This window comes from Cavia porcellus, unplaced genomic scaffold (genome assembly GCF_034190915.1).
Source record: "Cavia porcellus strain 051 isolate PalLab524CR breed Dunkin Hartley unplaced genomic scaffold, mCavPor4.1 scaffold_1, whole genome shotgun sequence".
NCBI classification, from domain to species: Eukaryota; Metazoa; Chordata; class Mammalia; order Rodentia; family Caviidae; genus Cavia; species Cavia porcellus.
In genome coordinates this window covers 218,378,591-218,401,707 of record NW_026947484.1, presented here as the reverse complement: position 1 = coordinate 218,401,707, position 23,117 = coordinate 218,378,591, and the positions used below count along the sequence as shown (strand labels likewise).

Here is a 23,117-nt window from a genome sequence, read left to right as displayed (position 1 = left end):
GGGAGTCACATATGCTTGGAATTTGCTGGCTAGAGATTTTAAACAGATGGCCACATGCTTTTCTCCCTCTAGGAAACTTGCTTGGTTGTTTGTCCTTTAGTTCTCATGGTAACCAAAGAAGGTTGTTAACATTTTTTGTCACAAAGTCTCAGAGCCGTCAGACAGTCACAGCTGTTGGATGAGAGCTTGATCTTTTGTTGTATTTTTCTAGTTTATGTTAATGGACTTTTTATTACCTTACTATATTTTTAGGGCATATAGTAAAAAAGAGAGTACAGAAAGAATTCCTCTTTGTTGCATATCCTGTTTAATATTTTAATTGCTAGGAGAAAAAAAAATTTTCCCTGCAGTCTCTGGTATTGGTAATAAAGGCCAATGTTATGTTCAGATAGTTGGTACATATGTTGGACTGTTGAAGATGTCTTTCCATGTTATAGATTTATGCAAATACTCCATTGTGTTCTGTTTTCAGCCAGTGAATGAGATATGGAGACACAGTGCCTAAAAAGGATCTGGCTAAAGGGTCAGACAATAGTTGTGAATTTTCACAAGCTGCATCATCTTGAAATATCCACCTGCCCCTGAATGACCATGTTCTAGAAAGATCTAGTTATGGTCATATATATATATATATATATATATATATGAGCACGTAGGGTGGTACGGTGCTAGGTCTCTGTATTTAAATACGCACAGTTACTGAGGCTAAATTGAAAAATCAAGAGAATCTTGAGAATCACAGCTATGCACAGCTAATGGAAGTAGTGACATAATACATCTCAGTCATGGTATTAATTGCAATGAAAAGAGAAATTCTGTTGTACTCAAGACTGTCTGTGGACTCATAATTGTTCTCATTCTTAAATTTACCTGCCATAGTCATTGTCCTTTTTATTACTGCTGTCATTCTGGATAGTCTTGTAAATGGCTTTGTCAAATCAAAGAGTTACATTGTAAATTTGTAAGTGAAATTAGATTTATTTTAAATCCCATAAGCCAGGCTCAAACAGTGAGAAATAAATATATCTTTTGTTCATGGTTATCTGAAAATATTGAAGGTGACATTGGTTGTGCTGTTTCCAAGGTGACTCTGATGAGGCATGAAAAATTTATTTAGTGTGCTTTCCTTGCAGATGGTAATATTTAATAAAGTCTTTCCACTAATATGAAGTTCTATACACTTTATTATCAAAAATTATAAGATCTATGTTAATGATATAAATTGATTTTCACTACAGGGTTTTGCATCAAATTTGGAATGTTTGATGAGATGTAAATGGGGTGATTACAAATGGTTGTATTTTCTATCACTTAATCTTTTTGTGACATTTTATATCAGCCTTAGATCATGCTTAAAACAAGTATTATTTATATGTAATTACTTATATTTCAGCAGGAAAGCATAAGATATGGATCATGAGCTTGAAGTTGGAGGTCCAATAGTCTTGAATTCAAATTTTGATTCTGCCATTTAGATGTATCATTTTCAGAAAGTATCTAACTTCTCCCTGATTCTTGTTCTCATGTGTAAAAACAACTGGAAATTATACTTCTTTTAGGTTTTTGTGTGGATCAGGGGTTCATTCCAATCAAAGTACTTACTACATTGCCTAATTATTACTAAGTACTCAATAATGTTTGTTAAAGCTCGTAAAATAAATAGAGCTAGAATTAAGTTCATTTGGTCTTTTTGTCTTTCAGCATGGATTATGTTACTGGTAGTTAAGAAAAATTTGTTAAGACACTTGTTAAAGTGTGGGGAAGATTTTATTTGAGAAAGGGACCAGTGAATGAGATTTTGGGGTAAAGGGAATACAGTGAGCTCAATTTTAAATATAGAAATGACAAGTGGGATGTACAGCTAAGGGGTAGGGTGAAGGACAGTGGATGGAAAATTACTAAGGAACATTTTACCTAGGGAGACTTTCGCTAGAATAACTCAGCTGTATTCTTGCTGAAGGCAGACTAGATTGGTGAGGTACTGTGGGTGGGATGAGGAATTTAAGAAGATGTTAAGAAAGGTAATTTTTGGCTTCTGATCAAGCAGGACTTTTGCTAATAGTATACTAAGTTTATCAAAGACAGAACCTAAAGCAAGGCCTAGTTGGGAGGATGGCACAGGAGAACCTGAGGGTAGTTTGGTCTAAAAGAGTCTTTGTCACTGGCATAAGAAAAACATCAATAGTATCTAGAATATAACTAAAATATTTCTTGAATGCCTTATAAGTACCAGGCGTGGTGTCAGACTCTTAATAAAAATTGTTTTATTCAGTTGTTACAACATCACTCATTTTTACGAACAAGAAAATTGAGGTTCAGAATGGTGAAGAAAATTTTAAAAGTATCTTTATAGACTGAAGGCTGGAATTTAAATTCAGTTTCTGACTCCAGAACCAGCATCTATGTGTACTGTTATTCCTTGAGCAAGGCTCACTTGCTACATGGACAAATATAGTCTTCCTGCCAACGTTCAGCAAGCACTTATTTTGAATGAATGAATAAATGAATGCATAGCTGTGAGGATGGCAAACTTCAATTGGTTTTTTAGATTCAGAAGAATTTCAAAAGCTTCAATGGTTAGTTTAGCTGCTAAGGTCAAGGTATTGATCACTTGTTAGCCTCACTCTCCTAAATGCCTTAATGGCAGAAACCACAGGGCTTCATGCTTCTAATTACCCAGTTGTCTTTGAGCTCAGGGTTTCAGTGTTTGATGCTGATTGCTTGGCTTCTGATTTGGATGCATCTGAGACCCACTTATCTCTGCCACCATCCAAACTCACCTTGAAATCAGTAGGAGAAGCTCCTTGAATAAGAACAAAGGGACAAAGACAGCACTGGAAGAAGTGTGTCAGTCTGGCTCTGTGTGTGTGTGTGTGTGTGTGTGTGTGTGTGTGTGTGTGTGTACACGTGTTTTCAAATACACACTTCAAATCTGATCTCTCAGATTTAGTATTCTGTGGATATTTATTCATCTTTTCATCAATCACATTCCTCCTCTTTTACAGACTTCCTTGATTATCCTTCAGGGGTACTATTTTAGGAACTGTGATCAGATGCTGTAGAGTAGAAAACCTTAGGACTCTAAAGCAGGGAACCTTTGAATAATGTTCAAAAACAAACACAACATGCAGTTTTCCTGAGGGGAATTTTTAAGTATTCTACCAGGGTCAGGGTCAAATCCCTTAAATTAGATCTTTATTTAAGATTTCGACTTTGAGACTTGATATGTCTGAGAGTAGTATTTGCCTTTCAGTGAGTCGGACTAATGTACTACATTTAAATTTAGGATTCTTTAATAGATAATTTGTTATAACATAGGTGAAGCAAAGTTAATATTTAACAAGTCAATGGAAGTCACAGAATGGTTTAGGGAGATTTCAGATATCTTCATGGGTTGGTGGTGTACAGAGTAATCATTGTTCTAGTTCCTATGAATTCTCTCTATATTTGGTAAAGAATCTTATTCAGGGTAGATGCTTTAATAAGTACTTGTTAGATGAATGAATGAATGTCCCTGGACCCACGAGAAGCAAAGCTTTGATTTTCCTCTGTTCAGGTTAGATAATGGAGTTACATTAAAGATACATAAAAGTTGACAAAGTATGAACAGATAATTTACAAACATTTATATTTCTGTGTTAGGAAATACGGTATGGTTAGGAAAACAAGACAATGATTTGTACAGAATCAACTTGATTAGGAAATGAACACATCACAAATTACATTTTTGCAAGACCAAACATCACATATAACATACATGTACGACAGACATCGCTTCTGATTTTGATATTAACATACCATCAGTTACACACATGAGATATATTGTCAGTTCAATTTTAGGTCATGAAATATATAATTTTTGATAAGACATTTCAAATTACAACGTATCTCAGGCAGCATGCAAGAAAAGTCATTTATTGTACATTAGTTAGGACACACTTTGCATCAAGCTTCCAGGTTTTGGTAGTTAGATCAATAATATAGAACTATTTGAAATATATCATGGTTGAAATCAGCAATTGCATTTGCTGGCTGAGAGCATATCTGATAAAATAAAACTCTCTGAGTTCATTCATTGACAAATGCACAGTGATCATAAACACAGTTCTTTTAAGATTGTTTTTCCACAATTAATTCTCATTTATTGGTGATACAGCAGCTGCAGGGAATCTGAATTCTGAGAGCTGGTTTTACATAATAGCAGGACTTTATTCTTCTGTGGACTCACATGATCACAATAAAGATGTTTATCATTTGAAATCACATATTGTAACAATGGTGCTATACAAACATCACAAATATTTGGTGTTACCAAGTCTTAACAAATATGCTGTGATTATTTCACAGAGACTAGATTAACAGGCAGTGTAAATCACATATATCTTATGATTTTAAAAATACAATTTATACAATATACTTCTCATTTCTTCACTAGCATTTCATTTTGGTTTTTTCTTTTGTTTTATTTTTGTCTTTGAACTTACAGTCCTTAGAGAACCATGAGTCTCTGGCTCATGTCAAGAAAGTCAATAGTATTGATATTTTCCCACAGGAATATGGCTGAGTGTACATTGAATCACACAGTTAACAAAACAACATTAACTTGTAACAGATTCTTTTTAAAATTCAAATAAAATCTAATACTTTTAAAAGCAGTTTGAATAAAACTATAGTGATCAAAAATTTTATTTACAAAACATTTAAATATATTTTAAATGGCTAGTTCTTGCTAACTGCACAGATTAAATATCCTTGGTGTACACAGTCTATTAGCCTCTTGAGCAACATTTCAGACCTTGGAGTTAACTCACATGAAATGATTAGGAGAAATAACTAGAATTCCTTTTCTATCCATTCAAGGTGCATTAAGGGCATCATTTTACTGCTTCCCCTATAAACAACATCTACAGTTACTGCTGGTTTCTTTTGCTGAAAAGATCAACTGAAATTCCCAAAATGTATAGTGCAGTATAAGAATTAAAAGAATGATAAATTTACCATATAATGTTGGAATTCAAGGCTAGTTTTTTGCAGTTGACCCAAGTTGTCATACCTCTTTTTCAAGGCTGCTGTGTATTACATTGGCTTTAAAAAGATTTCCTTGGTCCTTAGAAATACAAAATATTAATTTTCAAAAGATAGAAGATGATAGGGTAAGCATTCCTCACAATCACATTCATAGTAAAAGAAGTTAGTCTACATTTACAGATCATTCAACAGTTTTCTTTGGCAGGAAACTTTATAAATAACATGTTTCATTCCTTCATGAGGCCATTTTCCTTTTTGATAATACCAGGGATCTGGTCACTCATTAACTACTTTGAGACAATAAGAAAACACCACACATATAAAATATTTAAGTATACCACATACTCTTTTATTAAATTCCAAGTGTATTGATTCATTGATAGTAGAGAAGATATTTTACACAGGATTTTCTAACAGTGTTTTTTAATATTGTAATTTCAATAATATGGTCACCAGTAAAGGGATATATACCTTTATTCCCCACAAAATTTTATCACTGAAACACACTGAAAAAATACACTGGAAACTGAATATTTTACATTATGTTTTCCACAAAATGAGTAACAGATGGTTCATATACCTCTGTGTGTGTGTCTTTTGTGCTCAAAATGGCAATTCTTAAGTGATTACATTCATCAGCATAAAAGACTCAAACTGAAAAATTCAGTTAAGTATTCAGATGTCTTACTGATATGCCACCACTCAGAAATTCCAAGTGTTGTGAGTTTATTCTGAAAAATAGCTTTAGATGTGTAAGAATCATCGAGGTCAGCTGGAGGAACATTAGGTTGCTTACTGCATTTTCCAAGCAAGGTAAGACCTCCTCTTAGTTCTGCCTCTCTTCCACTCTCCTCCTCCTTTCTTTGAAGGTTGTTTGTGATGCATCCTTTAACCGTGATTACATGATAAACACAAGTGGTCCTTTCCTTTTTGGTCCCATATAGGGAATTCATTATCACCATTTGGGGAGATGAGGTTTGTTTTCTTTCTTTCTTTCTTTCTTTCTTTCTTTCTTTCTTTCTTTCTTTCTTTTTCTTTCTTTCTTTCTTTTCTTTTTTTTCTTTTTGCATTAGTATAGAGATGAGCTCTCTGACATCATGACACGCCACCCTTTTCTTTATGGACTGCCATTTGTTCTGGATCAGAATGAGTTCAATTTACCATCACAGTTATCCATTAAGCTTATCCAGTGAGGGGAAAAAACAACTATCAGTAACCATTGAAAGTGAGAGAGAAGTCCTGGAGAAGTTTTCCTTCTGACCTGTCCCTCAACTCTCCCAGTGGCACAGAGCAGTTTTGTGCATATATACAGTATGTACAGCATGCTGGCCTCTTCCCTTGTCCATGTTGAGAAAGCTAAATGTCCTCTAGGATGAGCTTCCTGCTGTCTATAAACATTGCCCAGTGAAGCTCAGGGAAGTCCTGTTGTAATAACAGTTGTGCCAGCGATTACTGTTATTATGGCTTTATTGGAACAGTATTGAGTTGCACCACTGAACTATGAATGGTACTGAAAGGCAAAGCTGTGGAGGTACTAAAAATAATCATCCACTACCTTCTACTGTGAGGGCCTTTAAAATACTTATATGTTTGTGAAACATAATAATTACACTCATCTTTAGGAATTGGTACATACACACATTGCATCTTGATCACTTTTACTTAGCCTCCCCCTCCTAACCTCCCATCCACCTCCTTCCCCTTATCTAGTTCTCCTGATTCCCTTCCCATCTCTATAGAGGCCATCTTCCTATTTCCTATCATCTTTTTTTTTTTTAAATTTTGCTCTATTTATGCCTTGTGATATTTAGAATTTTGCACTCTGGTTTATCTTACTTAGCATTATGGTCTCAAGGTCTATTCATTTTCCTACAAATGATTCAAATGAGTCATACTCCACTGTATATAAATACCACATTTCCTTCATCCATTCATCTGTTGATGGACCCAAAAGCTACTTCCACAATTTAGATATTATGAATTATGCTGACATGAACATGGGTATGCATATAACACTGTAGTATGATGACTTTAACTCTTTTGGTAAGATACTCAGAAGTATAGCTATGTCAAATGGAATTTCTACTTTTAGTTATTTGAGGAATCTCCATACTGATTCTCATGGTCGCTGTACTAGTTTACATTCACACCGACAATGTAGAAGAGTTATTTTTCCCCAAACCTCTCCAGCATTTGTTGTTTTTTGGGTTCTTAATAATAGTTAATTCTTATTGGAGTAAAATTTGATACAATTCCTAAGCTAAAGGTCATTAGAGTGTGTCACTTTTTCTCCTGCTAGAAAATTTTCTGTGATAAATTTTAAATTCTGGCTTCTTTTAAGATTTCATAACCTGAGCCAACAGCACAAAGAAAAGCCATTGCTATAATTTGTACTAGGAAACCACTGTGAACTACCAAGTTCAGGTGGGAAGTGAAGGTTCTAGATCCCTTTGATGGGTCTGAATGAATTCCTCTCAGTTGGATCCAGTCTCTTCCTCTGTGAAGACGTACTTCCCATCCTGAAATTGCCTGACTGGAGTGATCATTCTAACAAGTAGCTTCTTAGTGAGGCTCTGACACCAAGTGAGATTTAGGATGTGCAAATGGAGATGACACAAAGGTGGACACTGTGGGTGTTAGGGGTTGGCAGAGCTATCTGGAGGCCAGGTGTGACATAGTAGGATCAGAGAAATGGGAGAACTGTCAATGAGAAGATGTGATCAGCCATAGCAAATAGGCACCCAAACAAATGTTCAAGCTTTGACCAGTGACAGGAGAGGAACACAGATTGTAGAGGAGCAGGTAGAAAAAATATATATGTCAGTTATTCTCATCCCCCTACCCTGGAAAAGAGCTATCAATTAAAAATATCTGACTCCTTCTAAAGGCTTAGAATGATAGTTCTAGTGTTTGCCTCCAGAATACTATCATGGAGCTTGTATTTTAGGCTTCATTTTATATCCTTTGAATTACTTTTCTAGATCAATGGGAAAGACCAAATACATACAATTACACATAACTCGTAGTGTTTTTCATATTAAATGTAAGGCTCCACACATCTACACACACCCCCACAATACTAAATACTTTTCTAGGCAGTTTTTATACATGAAGTCCCCTGCTGATACTCCACTTCAGTTCTGCCCCAGTGCAAATGAAAAAGCCTAGGAGGTCTCAATTCTGCATTATCTGTGTCTTTCAAGTTAATGAGCCATGTGAAGCTTTGAAAATATCTTCTAAAAACCAACACTCACTCATCACCAGTGGCCATGCATCTCAGTATTCAAACCAATACAGTCACCAAGGGTTACACACAGGTTTAGCATTAAGGCAAATGAGCAGAGCTAGCCCATGAAGAGAAAGTCCTCCAAAGTCATTTTCTAGTCCAACAGGCAGTCAAACAAATTAGATCATCTGTTGCTCTTTAAAAGAACTGGAAAAGCTGATCAGAAATCTAATTGGTGAGCTTGCTGAACCTCAGTTACGTCACAAACAAGTAGTTCTAAGGATAAACTTTCCTTCAAATGACATTCTAAGTGAATGGTGGACATTTCTACCCATGTATTAGAATGTATTGCATTGAGAAGGAGCTTACAATTTAAACTTTTTAAGTTTCTTCCTGGGAAGAGGCAGAGTCAAACGATGGTGACGTTGATTATTCTTGACCGCACATGGTGTGCATAACTGGTTTTAAATTGAAGCATGCACGAGAATCATCTGAAGGGTTTATTATGATCCACTTAGCTAAGCCTATTCCTAGAATTTCTCATTCATATATTCTGTTGGGGTTTCAGGCAGGACTGGATAATTTGTGTATCTAACAAATTTCCAAATTGTTGCTGATGGTGTTTTCTGGGGATCAAACTTTATAATCACTTTAGTAGCTTATTCTAAAACATTATACATACTTTTCCAAATCACCTTAATAACCTGGCCAGTACAAAGATATTCCATGTAGAATGTAAAGATCAATATTAAAAAAAATTCCCCTGAAATTCTTACAGTGTAGTTAAGTGACAGAGTCTACTGCTACTAGTCTAATGTAGGAAGTCTTTGGTTTGCTGGGGATATTGCTCAGTGGTACAGCGCCCGCTTGGCAAGTGTGAAGTCATGAGTTTAATTCTTGGTACCCCCCCAACAAAACAAAACAAAACAAAACAAAACAAAGCAAGTCTTCAGGTTCAGAATAAGTCCCATGTCAATTTATACAGAAAACCTGTAAATAAAATATGATTTGAACTCACGTTGTAACCTGTGATATTCCTTTGAAGAGAATATTATTTTTCTATATTACATAGTATAAGTTCCTAATAGGCTACTTGTGGAAAATTCTATGGTCTCTCCCTATAGGGTAGTATTTTTAGTAATAGCATGAACTTTCTCTCTTGCCTCTTAGGTGATAGTCTTTCTATCAGCTCCGGATGATTAAAACACCAGCTAACCTTGTTCATTGTTTCTTGACTGAACACAAACATAGAGGCTTGTTGACTTTTTCTAGTAAAATTCTTGTTCAAATGTATCAAGCGCAAGGACTTATATAAAAGAGTAAATAGAGGAACACCAAAGGCATAGCCACAATACTCAGTTGAGAAAGGATTAAACTGAACTAGCAATCAGCATGCATAATTAAAGCTTGTTGTTTGCTTCACTGGTAAGTAGACCTGGCTCAGTTTAAAAAGTGGAAGTCAAGGAGTTTATTTGTGCGATTGAGTACCAAGAAAGCATGACAGGAAGGTCCAATTTATTCATGAATTTTCTCCCTCAAGCACCTGCCATTGACTGACAGCACTATAAGTACTGCTTAAGGCAGTCCTCACCAGAAAATGCTTATGGGACATATTTGCTTTAAAAAGGGCAGAAAATGTTACCTTTTGAATTTACTATTTCCTAATCAAATTTGAAATGAGGGTCAAACTTATCACGAGGAACTTTTTGAAATATGAAAATGCATGCTACTGCAACTTAAGAGACTCTTTATATAGAAATTTAAAATGAGAGAAGGAGGAAGTATTTTTATCCTAGGGAGCAGTCCTAGAAATTACTACAGTTTTAACAAAGATACTATCTATTTTAACTTTCTCTTAACTTTGAGACTTATAAGATCACTTTGTCTCTTGCAATGTCAATTTACCTTTTCCCCTGCCAAATTTGAATTTATGCCTCAGTGCTAATAAAGTTGGAATAAATTACTGCAGTGATGTTGAAAGTTTTGCCATTTCTGATGACATTCCAAATGGGATTCCTTCAGGAGAAAGCTTACATTCATTCCCCTAAAACTTTCTTTGTTTATATAAGCATACTTCACTATGGTTGCTTTTTGTTTCTTCCCCCGTGAAAATGTCGAAATCATCTTGCTGTATTTTCTCTGTGAGCAATTTCATATTGCTAATGAGGCATTTGGGCTGTGGCAGACAAATGATTGCTAGGAGTGTGATTTAAATCTTTTTGTGAACTCTTTTTGAGCAGTCATTTTCTACCTAACAAAGGAGGCATTTAGAAAGACAGTTGAATCTGTATCAAATGATACTCTGATTTCATCTTCATCTGGAATTCTTGTACCTTTAAATATCTTTCTGCTTGGTCACTGCACAGTCTGTTTATAATTTACATACCTTGATATAAAATAACCACTGTCAGTTGCTTTCTCCTAAAAGGTTGCCATTAAGCACACAGAATAAAAACTAAAGGTTACTGTGAGGCCCTATGCAAACTTAAATTTTACCTTTAGAAGATTTAGCCTAAGAAGGTCACGGATTTGGAATCCACTCCAATCTCATTACATCTTCTACTGGATGCTTTTTCACGCAGAAGAAACCTCTTACTTCCCTCAGGGAAAGGAGACTTTTTCCAACAGTGCACAAATAATTATTTCAAAATAAATCTTTAAATTTCTGTCAGAATTCATGCGGCTTTCTTGGCTTGGTGCTCACACTGGTAATCACATATGACGGGCAGCACCTGGTTCTCAACCTAAGGTGCATTCGGCCCTTACTCATGCATGGATGAGAGCAGGGAGTCACAAATGTGTGGAGCTTTATGTGCTCTGGAAAAGACTATCTCCCTCCACACCACGAAGTGGAAATTCAACTACAGAGAGATGTGGAGATTCCTGAGGCTTTGAAACAATTAGGTAGTTCACAAAGATAGAAGCCTTCAGGTCTCTTCTCCAATAGCTATTTGATTTTCAAATTTTGAAGAGAATACTACATACTTAAAGTTGGAGACTGAGGTCCTGTAGTTGCTGTTAAAAGACAAGACCTGCAGTAGCTCCCTGAAGTTGAACCAGATCCCTCAGAGTCAAATGAGCAATAGGCAGAGATAAAAAAATCCAGTGGTACCAACACCACTTGAAACAAGCAATTCAGCAAAGATGAAGCAAATGGTCTTTTCACAGGCTTTTTCCCTTCAACTTGAAATTGTAACTAAAAGTCTGTATGTAAGTATCACACAGGGCTGAGCTCATGGAAGACTCTGGGATTTGTCTATGGAGCCTGAATTCATTCATTTCATTGGTGAAAGTTGTGAATCTAAGAAAATGAGTACTTTTATTAAGATTTTGCATGACAGATTTCAGAATAACCCTATTAGGCAGTCTCAAGTGGATAAAATTTCTCCAGACCAAAATGAAAGGTTAATTTAATTGAGGGACATAATTGGACTCTTCCTAAATCCAGAACCAGAAAGAACTACTTTGTTTGATTACTCTGCCTTGAATTCTTCATATTACCATAGGATGCCTCATTCAATACCGTGAGCAACGTAAATGCTTATGCTAAGTTGAATTGTGTGTCAGAAAGAAATATATACTATGACATTCTGTTTTAAAACTGCTCTATTGATTTGACTGAGTTTTTTCTTTTTAAGTTTCACCTGAATATAAAGTGAGTCAATGATCTTTAGAAGACAGATTTTAAAAAACTGATCAATTTTCTGCCCTTTATTGATTTTGTTCTGATTCCTTTCTTTAGGCAGTCATCCAGTTGATATTTCTGTAGCCACAATCTCTTTAAGGAAGCTGTTCAGTGCGCACCGTGTTAAGATAGAGTCAGAATGGTGTGTGTTTTTGTACAAAACTTCTGGAATAGCTGTTGTAATTCTCCTGGGAGAATTAGGAAATAAAAGGGGAAAACTGAAGTCATGTCAGAGTCCCTCCCACAGAAAGACTGTGGAGAATTCTACTGGGAACCACAGCAGACAAAAACTTACGAAGAAGTGGAAAATACCAAGAAAGTCTGACAAACGCCTGGCCTCCTCTGTAGTCTGGAAACCTATGCAGAACCAACCTCCTTTCTTTGTTGTTTTCAAATATTAAATATCTTATCCTTTGCTTTAAAGAGAATCAACCTGTTTTTATTTTTTAAGACAAATTAAGGTTTTGGACAATATCATGATACTAATATCCACAAATATGATGCTGAGTAGTCCAAGCTCCGCAGATGTATGCACTAGTTCTGCATTGCATTAAAACAATTATTATTTTCACTTTATTGTATGTCAGAGTATTGTTTTGGAAGGAAAAAAATACAAGTTTAGACTTCTCATTGCTAGGTCCAGTCTGTTTAACTGTGATGTTTTCTATGTTTTAAAAAACTGGTTCCATGGAAACAAGTTTTGAAAGAAGGGTTTGCTTTCCACCCAGCAACAAGCCGGCCGTTGAACTGCATCAAAATATTAGAGTCAAATGAAACAGACTGATTCCAGACAGAAAGGAATCAATGCAGGTAACATATCAAATGAATGAAATATTTCTGGTATTGCTTTAATCCAACAAGACTTGAGCTGGATTGCTGCTGTGGCTCCCAAACCAACAACTACTTGGTCTATATCTTGACCCCATCTGGCAGTTGAATCATGATGTAATTATGGCTTAAATAGTAACCTGTGTCCCCTGCCCAACTGCTTATTTGTGTCCAGATACCATGTGATTGGCAGAGTGGAGGCAGTGGCTGGGTGCTGATATGTTATTAAATCCTTTATTATTAAAATTTGTTTGGGGGTTAATGTTGCAAAAAATGAAATCATTGCTTCTGATTAGGCATTGAAACATCTCTTTTTCATTTGTGCTTAAAGTTTAAAATAATTCAAACATAATTTTTACAGTGATAAGTAAATTTAGTTTAGTTTGAAAGGAAGAGCATCTCTTCTGTTTGACTTTTCTCTCACCATTTGCAGTTGTTTCTGAAGAATGTGCTTATGGATTAAAAGTCAGATGCAAGGAAAAGGAGGCATAAAGAATCACTTTAACCAACTGTACTCACAGTTCTTTTGGTGCTAGACTCATTTCTCGATAAAATACAACTAGTTATTGGAAAAATTCCCAATGCATTTTGATGACAAATGCTCTCATTTCAAAAAAAAGTAAATCTATGCAGAGTTTGTGAGAGCAGTGTGAGAATATCAAGAATATTTTAAGACTCATACATACATTTACCAAAGCATCATCTGTCTCAAAGACGATCTGGAATGTCAAATTTCTTCTAAGATTACTGATGGCAGCAGAAACCTCATTCTTAGAATTTTGAGTAAAAATTACCAAGAAAAAAATTTTTTTTGAAAATTTAATACTATCCACTGTAGCTGAAAATAACTTTCATTTTTTATATGATAGTATTCTTTGCTTTGGTACAATGTCATAAAAGTTGTGTTGATGAAATACTAATAAAATAATCTTTTCACTTTTCTAAGGGCGAATATTCCAAATAGTTACAATAATGAAGAAACTGGTGAAATAGGCTCCCATGTCTTGTCACTCGCATCACTGTCTCTTCTGCCTCACCCTTACCTGTCCCCATGGAGAAACATGTAACAACCGGCTGGAAGGGTTAGTCTGTCCGTTAGTAAAGTCTTTAGGAAAAATGCTAGACACAAGGCCATCAGTGTACATGAAAACTGAGGGCTGGTTCAGTTGAGAATAACTGCTAAATTACATCTAGGAGAGGAGAGAACACAAGTGATGGTGGCTGGTAGGGTATTTGTGGGTGAAACTCCTGTTGTTTTTCTGCCAAATGCCAAAACAATTTTTTAGAAAATGTCTTAATTCAAGCTTGTCTGTCTGCTGTGTGCTATGTTTCAAGAGGAAATATAAAATCTCATAAATTTGACCATGACCACAATATGGTTTAAGAACTTTTTTCAAGACTCATCCAAGTAAGAGGGAGCCCTCATTGATCCTTAAGACTCTCAATCAGGAATGCTTGCTAAATAAAAGGAAGAAAAATAAGTTCCTTTATTTTAAAAACTTTTGTTTTTGAAAGGATGACTTTGGATTTGCATCTTTAGCTCAGAAAGAAAATCAAGAACATGTTTCTTTCCCTTCTCTCCACCTTTTTCCATTTGTGTAAAATATTTGATGAAAAGGGATATTAACCCAACATGAACTTCTGCTCAGTCTTAGACATCCAAAATGTAGTTTTGTGTTGGACACAGATAAGTTATTTTGTTATTATGTATGCATCTCTGTGGTGTAGCAGAGATAAAGTTGAAGTAATGTCCAGTTTTCAGAGAAATAATCTAACTAGCATTCCAAATCTTTATTTTTGCACTTGGTAAAATGGACACTTTTGCTAGAATGAAGATTAAAAGCAAAATTCTGAATGTAAATAGAAATATTCAAATTGAGTCATTTTTTAAAAGGAAATACAAGTTATCAAGTTGGGAATTTAAAAACTTTACAGTTTAAAATATAGAAGGAAAGGAATTTATTGAAAGAATTTTTTTTATAAGACATCTCTATAGATCCAGTAGATTCCACTAAATAACCCAAAAGTAAGGAAAGTGTGCCCAAAGCATACTTTTTTCTGGTTATCAAAACCAAAATTTATGTATTCCCAGCTTTAATTTTCACATAAACCTCAAATAAAGAAGTTTAAATTGTACAATTGTCTCTGGAAACTGGAAACAAAAAAGTGTATCTTTGTCAACAACATTGATAATTCTCCATATCATTATTTTAGTTGTATCACACTATATGAATATCATTCAAGTGGAAAAATCTTTTCAAATTTATTCCTTGGTATAATGTCAAAATGAGTGGAAAAAATAAAATCCATATCCAGAAGGAATATTATTTTTCTCAAAACTAGCCATCTGGATTATATCACTTTGAGCAGCAATGTTTATACAGCTTACTCTTTTTTAGGTAAAATGGTTTGAAAAATCTTTGTGTACTTGCTTATTTAATAAAATTGGCCTTTATATTTTTAAGTAATAATATATAAGATGAAAAATATGATTTTTATATTGTAAAGTGGGTCATTGCAAACCTAAAATAACACTTTTACAGAAGATCTGTCTCATATTACACTTTATGATTTCAGGGAGACTAACAAAGAGTAAATTAAAAGTTCTTTAGGAATGTAGTAATAGGCCTCTTCAAAGAGCTCTAGCCCCTGCCTTTCAACTGAATAGACAGTTCTGGTATAGAAAGTGGCAGAAGTGTCATAGTAAACCAACTTCTCCTTACCCTAATACATTCTTGGATTTGATAAATAGAGTCAGTAAATTAGGGGGGCCAACATGTGTCTTAATGGCCAAAAACTGACTCAGCATCATTGAAGTTATATAATTCTTATGTTGGTATCTGATTATTAACATGAATTTTCATACTATTTCCATATCAGAAATATAACATCTAGCATTCAGCCAACTCAGATTTCTTAGAGGCATGGAAACTAGATATTCTTATGCTTATGCATTTATATACTTCATCTTTACGGAAACTCTTGTAGGACTTGGAGATGTCTATGTTGATTTTCATTCCTGATCTATATATGCACATATTGATAGAAGACCAGATAGATGGGCAAGGAAACATGGTGAATATGATTCCAAGAGGTAGAAAAATCAATAATACTGCTATATTACATCACCTTAGGGCATAATATGTCTTTAACAGATGTAGAGACATCATACTATGTTCTAGAGACTGCTGTAGGTTGGATGTCATGTTTGACTTTTCCTATGATAAATTATCTTTCTGAAAACCAAGTCCTGAACAATTACTTTTATCATGAGCTTTCTTATTGTTGGGGGGTAATGGTGAGCATCACTATGAGTAACTGAATGCAGTGAGAGTAGCCAATGGGAGAGCTACAAGCATTGACAGTAGGGAAAGGAAAGATGATGATCGGAATAAAGATCTTTCCCCATGAGGGGCTGGGGATTTAGCTCAGTGGCATAAGCACCTGCCTTGCAACCATGCAGTTGTGAGTTCGATCCCTGGTACCAATAAAAAAAACAAAGATCTTTCCCCACAAGCATAAATCAAAGTAAGCAATAATTTATATTACCACTGAGTAGTATGTACCTTAGGAAAGTAAATTAGAAGATCTTTAATAAAACTGAAGATTTGAATAACTTTTGAATGCGTCTTTTTGGACATCTTGGCAGTCAAGAAGACAGAGAAATCTGGATACTTACCATTTCGTTTGAGTAGGAAACTGAAGCACTTTCTCCCCTGGAGTTCCACTTCTCAGTGGTTGCTCTTTCTACATATAAGACATCCTCTGCTTTGGCAGATAATTAGCCATTGCCAGAGTAAACTTCAAAAACTGAAGTACCTATTTCAGGGGTCTAACTTTTCCATGCTATCTATGCAGGTGGAGAACCATTTAAAATGTGCTAGCTGATATGAAGAAAATGAACATGGAAAGAAGAGGTAAGGGCATAATGTTAGAAAAGAATAGCAGAAATGCAATCTACTAACAAAAATCTGTAGCAAGGTCTAAACTAAACTAATCGATCTATTCATACAGGTTTCTTTCTGTTTAAGACTGTGATTTTTCTGTCTCTTCTGCACAATGCACACATTCATTTACTGAAATCCACATTTACATTTGCTTAGTTCTACCAAAAGTTAGAATGCTTCGGTCCAATGAAATGAATACTATGACAAATGCTGAAAGCCAGCTGTAGGTCAGTGTGGTCCAGTATTGTATACTATAGGTATACTATAGGTCCAGTATTGTATACAAATCAGGAACTATCTAAATTGTCCTCAATTCATCAAACTATACTCAGGACTTGCTGGGTATGCAAAACTGCACAAGATGAGAGAGAAAATCAAAGCCAAAAAAGAGACTCCGTATCTCTAGCCTGGAAATATTGAAAGAACTCTTAGAGGGCTTTATTTGTGTTTTTGGAAAGGTAAGGTTTTGTCACTCTTAGAAAACAGAGGCTTTATCTTCTTCCAGACAAAATGTTCTACTTTTTTATAAAGGTCTTAGATGTGGAGACAACTCATCAATCTCACTTTATTTTGGCAGGCTATGACCAGAGGCCTTGGGCTGCTATATCACCAATGAATCAACTAGGTATGAAAAAAGGCAGAGAGGGCAGTGAATCTTTGGAGGCTGTAATAGATAGGAGCCACCTAGTAAACTCTGCAGGGTTGTTTCAAACAGCACATTTTTCAATTTAATTTTATGTTTGAAAAGTAACTGCAACAAATTTTAGTGCATTTATGCTATAAACTATAGAAAACAAAGTTCTACAACATATTCACTAGTGGAAGGATTGAATCCAAATCTAGGAATTAAAACTTGCTCATAAGAAGTTGAAAATCATTAGTTCAGAGGATTTTATTGAAGGTGAAGTGGTCAAAGGTACTTGGGTCATTAAATTACTCATTTTGCTGTTGAAACGTAAATACTGGCCACTCATTTTGTGTTAAACCAAGGACTGGCACCCAGGGGAAATTTGATTTGAGAAAATATTTAAATGTAGTTTATTTCCTTCCCATAGAAAAGCGTGCTAATATAACCATTTGGCACACATGTGCCATTACATGATATGTAATGATATAGTGAAGAATTCCATGCAAAAAATTAAAGATATTCAGATTGCTAATGTATTATTTATATGCACCTAGTCAATAGATTCTATTTTAGTAAGAGTTCACATTTTCCCATCCACAAATGCTTATTTAGGTCTGGTGCCACTTCTTTATATGCTGTTTTGATTTTATGATGAATTTAATAAATTTTGTAATTAGATAGAAATTACTAAAAGTAGAAGTTCTATGGTATTCAAAAGGAATACAGTGTATGCTATTAAAGAAAAAAATCACAAGTATTTCTTGGACAGTAACTACATTTCCTGTGATCAGTTTTAGTGAGATTGAGAGATTTGCTATGACACAGTGTGTACTTGAATGTTGCCTGACATGTAACTCTTTATGAGTTTATATTGTTGGATGCAAAAAGTTGTAGACAGAGTAACACTAAAAATGTGAAAAAGAAAATAGTGAAATGGAGATAACAGTGGCATTTATTTCAGGATTGTAAGAAAAATATTCTGGCTTTGTTCTTTCTTGGGTCATTAAAAAGATAACGCTGTATAACCAGAAGGTTGGCAAGCTTGAATACTGGGTTTCTATTTTTTTTTTACAGGATACCAATTGCACAGTAATACCTTTTTGGTCTTTATTTCTTCAAAACATGAAGACAAAAAATGAAGTAGATGACAATGAGAAGAGAGAAAACATCCATACAGAATATTCTGTGTCACTAGTGATTAAATCAGAAACAATTAGAAACTTTATTTGTCTGTGTCAATAATGTGTACCATTTATAAGGAACAGCACGATTAGTGTACTTTCCCCCTAAAGCTGTGCACAATACACACAAAATAAAATAATCAAACAAATAAAATGAAACAGTTTTACACAACTATAATAATTAATAACAACCCTGAATAACCATAATCATATTTTCCCTAAAGCATGAAAACTGAAAAGGCAAACAAACCCAAACACTTTGAAATTGAAATTGACCAAGAGCAAGAATTCCTTAAAGTGTCTTTTGAAGATTTGCTACAGGATTATTATATCCCAAAAAAAGACTACAAATGAGTGCAAAATCTTTCTAATGTTTAACAACTTATATCCCTTGACTATATTTACTTGGTCTTTCTATGCTAGCTTTCCATTTTTTAATCTTCAAAAATGGGGGGGGGCACAGATTGAAATGTACCACTACCTAATGCAGTTACTGGTGTCCATGGGCCACATTAGGACAGGGGTAGCTCATGGAAAACTACCATTGCCACAAAGAGAAAAGTGGGTTAACTCGGTCTTCTTAGTGATGCACGTCACTGAGATTGCCCTTCTTGGTTTTAAACTGGAAGTGGTACACATCTGGGAGTTGGCCAAGGACCCAGAGAGTGCTTTTTCCAAATCTAAGCTTTCCACAAAATCTTAGCTATTTGGACAACTTTCTTTTTATAGTTTTAATGTGTTTACGTTAAAATAGTTTCGTAATTTTTTCCTTGCAAGATACACTGTTTCAGTATGGCTGTGTCCTCTTTCACAAATGAAATAGCAATCACATTCACTGTACACCCCCTGAGAACAGGCGTCGGGGCTATCTTGGTCATACCTTAGTCTCCAGGAAGCAGCACATTACGTGGCATATCAAGTGTGCAACCTGACTTCAGTTAAATGGTTATGAAATGCAGAGTCATGGTCACTGAGTGGAGGAAGAGAAGTCTCAGCTGTATTTGTTTCTTAAGTATCTCTGAATCAGTTACGAGGGCTGGGGATGTCTTCAGCCTGAGACTCTGCAGAGACAGTGAAGTCTCTGAAAGGTGAGCAAAGCCATTCCATTTCTCCTCATTAGTGAAATCAATACTTTGGAATGTTAGGTTTATCCATGCTCTTTGGTCTTTTGAAATAGAGTTGTTTCTTTTAAAGAGTTCTCTTTAATCATAAGTAGAGGGACCAACTTTTAAAGACCCGTCAGTCAACCTGGCTTCTTTCTTATTCAGGAACTACTGACATAATTTGTGGGATATGGACTGGATGATGAAACAGTGCTCAAAATAGCCTTTGACATAAAAAGCAATAAAACAAGCCAGCACAATCTATCATCTGTACCAGACAGATCAGCTGTGCAATAAATACTTTGGGGAAAGGGGAGATTTAGAAATGGTGGCCCCAAAAGCCCAGGCACATCTAATGCATACACCCCTCTCCAGCACCTTCTCTCTGGCTTTCCTGAATGAATGGCTGATTTAAGAGGCCTCTGGTATGTTCCACATAGCTAACTTTCCATGAAGACCTTTGAGTTTGCCTGTTATCCTCAATAACTTTCGCTTCTCTCCATGTGACAGTTATTGCTTCTTGGAAATGTATGTGCAGATTCATGAACAATAAGCCATTTTCTTCTTTTATCCCTAGTAATCAACTAAGCAACAACAAAAACATAACAACTCAGGTGAAATGAAAACCCACTCATGTCTGCAGTGTCCAATCAGTGTTGCTATGGGAGAACAATATATGCTATAGTCTACTATATACAGATACGCTTTGTTTTGTTTTATTTGTTTTTCATCCATGCACTGTTTAACAGGTATCACATCAACATTCCCAAACAGGCACATGAAAAGGAGCAAATATTCAGTTATGACTGCAACAGGGTTGTGCAAGCCATGGATGTTTTGGGAAACAAAACTGACAGACAATCCCAGCCAACAGCAACAGCAACATGGGACTGGGGCACATACTGATGCGGATGGAAAAGGATGATGTGCTTTTAGGATGGGATTATTCTTCCGGTTTGTACGGAGGGAAGATGGGCAGGAGGAAAAGGGCTGGGATGGGACTCTTAGAGGATTATCTGGGCTGGAACAGATAAGAGCGTTGCTAATCACACTCTGGAGCTAAAGAGATAAAAAAAATAAAAAAGGGATTCTGCATGTTCTTGGGAATCTAGGCACGGTACCCCTGTACCTGTTGAAAAAGAGTGCCAGGCACCACATCCCTAATATTAGACCGTATGGAGAACCATCAGTTTTCCCAGCTCCACTCCAGCTCTTGTGCTTCTTGGAGGCAGCTTTACCTTTGTTCACTTTTCGGAGATGAGCATGAAATTGGGTAACGTAATAAAGGTGCACTTCTTTCTTCTTCCATGCCCAGATCCTTTCTTAATCCAAAGTAATTTTTAAAATGCTTGGGAGAGGTGAGGGGAATCTTCATGATTTCAATTTTCTACCCCCAACCCATTTACATTTGGATGGTTCATCATCTTCCACAAGGGGAAGCAAAAACCTTGACCCTCCCAACAAAACAAAACAAAAAACAAAACAAAGAACACAAAGCCAAATATCAGCTACCTTGTCAGTCCCACTGAAAGTAAAGTCAAAAACAAGAAAGTAAATCAAAGCTTTCACCATTTAAGAACCCGGAGAGAGAACAGCTCTTCTTGCTGAGCTGCAGAGATGGCCCTGCCTCTGTGCCTTGTTCAACACGGTGATGGCCCTGGGAATGGGAGGTGAGGGTGTCTGACGTCGGCCCTAGTACAGAGTATGCTCTTGAAGCTGGATTCCATCAGCAGGTAAGTGAACATGACAAATGTCCATTTTCTCTGTTCGTTATACATAATTTTTATGTATATATGTATATATATATATATAAATTTACTATATCAGATTGTTCCTTTAGAAGCCTTTTATGTGGCAGTAGGCCTCCAGGGAAGAGAAGAAAATGTACAAGAGCCACAGGAGCACAAAGAGGCAGGATGTGAGGAGCTTGGCAGTCCGGGGCCCACCCAGCTCACCTCCGATTTCTGGCCTCCGCCGATACAGCAGCACCCCCACATTGATGAAAGCAAAGATGGTGAAGAGAGTGACAGAGAAAGCTAGTGTGCCAGGGGACACTTTGAACTGTTCCCCATTGGCCGCGTGGTAGATGGCAGCAATGGACCAGGCCACGCCGATTCCCAGGAAGACATTCACTGCATTGCTGCCTGTGACGTTACCTATGGATGCGTCTGCATACTGGTCCTGGGTGGCTGCTACTTTGCTGGCAAATGTGTCTGCAGAGAAAGCAAAAAAAAGGCAGTCACACTCAATGAGCCCTTTAAAAATACCCATGGAGTGCAAGGAACTTCAGCTCAGTAGTCTAGAAAGAAGGCCTGGATGTAAACTCAATGACCCAGAGTGGGCTTCTGTATGGTCAAAAGAACAGGATCTAGGTTGTGAGAGCCAATCATTGGGTGCTGGCTCTGTTACTGACAAAGCGATGTTAGCCAGGTTCTATATCCACAGATATTGTTCATTTTATACTGAGTTTGCAGGGCAGCATTTTTCAGAAAGCAATTGCAGCCCAGCAGCCTTGGAATCAAGATGGGGTCTTTTTAATATTACAAGGCCCCGCCCAGCTATGTTGAGTCATACCTACTGGAGCCCTGGAGTTCATTTCAATAATATCCCATAACATTCTTGGTCACTTAAGGCTGAAAACAGCTGATGGAGAGCATTACTGAAAGAAATGATTTCCTCAGTCTTCTTTACAAATAATAAGATTCAAATGTTATGAGAGATTCTCAGAGATTCAATAGCAAGCCCATAGGGAAACTAAAAAGAGTCAAACTATAATAGCTGGTATTTTCCTAGTCTTCCAAATAGGAAAGCAGATTTACCTAAAGGACTGCATTGATTGTGATAATGCATCTATGAGATGAAGAAACCAGGCTTGGAGATGATAACTAACGGGTACAAAGTCATACATCTAGGAAGAAGCCAGGTTAGGGTTTGAATGCTGGCTTTCTGTGTTCATGAGTCATGGCTGTTCATCTTACCTTTCCCTGTGCCAGAGGAATCAGCAAGCACCCTCATAGCTCCTTGCTCACTAGAAATCCTGAATGCATCTTTTTGTAAACATAGGAAAGTCATTGTTCATTACATGGAGTAAGAAAGCAGCAACTTACATGTCTCGACCAGTAGAGCACAGAGGTTTCAGAGCCTGCCTGCCAACTGATGGCATGATCTTAGGCCTTCATTCCTACTCTCTGAAACAAGGTATTAAGTATAGGGTATATAATTTGTAAAATGCCTTTTATGTTCTTGGTAAGAGTAGGTCTTATACACAGAACTTGTTAAGTACTCTGTTTCGTGACTATGCAATACCTAGGGACTGACATTAAAGTTACCTTTGCAAGCTACTTTGCATATTAGTTTTATAGTGGACTTTAATGATGGCCAAATTGAAATCTTACTTGCAAAGTCAGTAGTTTCTAGCACTAAATAACTATGAGGTGCTCTGCGATCTGCTCTGAGGTCCCCGAGGCCTCTTTCATGCTCCTGTGCTACCA

The 23,117-nt window shown here is 36.2% G+C and overlaps 1 protein-coding gene across 18 annotated transcripts in view; it reads right to left on the bottom strand.

The window, feature by feature from the left end:
- Nucleotides 1-3,899: 3,899 nt before the first annotated feature.
- Nucleotides 3,900-23,117, bottom strand: part of Slc8a1 (solute carrier family 8 member A1) — a 370,110-nt gene continuing 350,892 nt past the window's right edge. For 17 of the 18 annotated variants that reach the window (XM_063254738.1, XM_063254289.1, XM_063256541.1 and 14 more), the window contains one exon: nt 3,900-21,839. In XM_063254738.1, coding sequence (XP_063110808.1) covers nt 21,463-21,839 — 377 coding nt within the window. In that variant the 3' untranslated portion in view covers nt 3,900-21,462. 18 annotated transcript variants of the gene reach the window in all.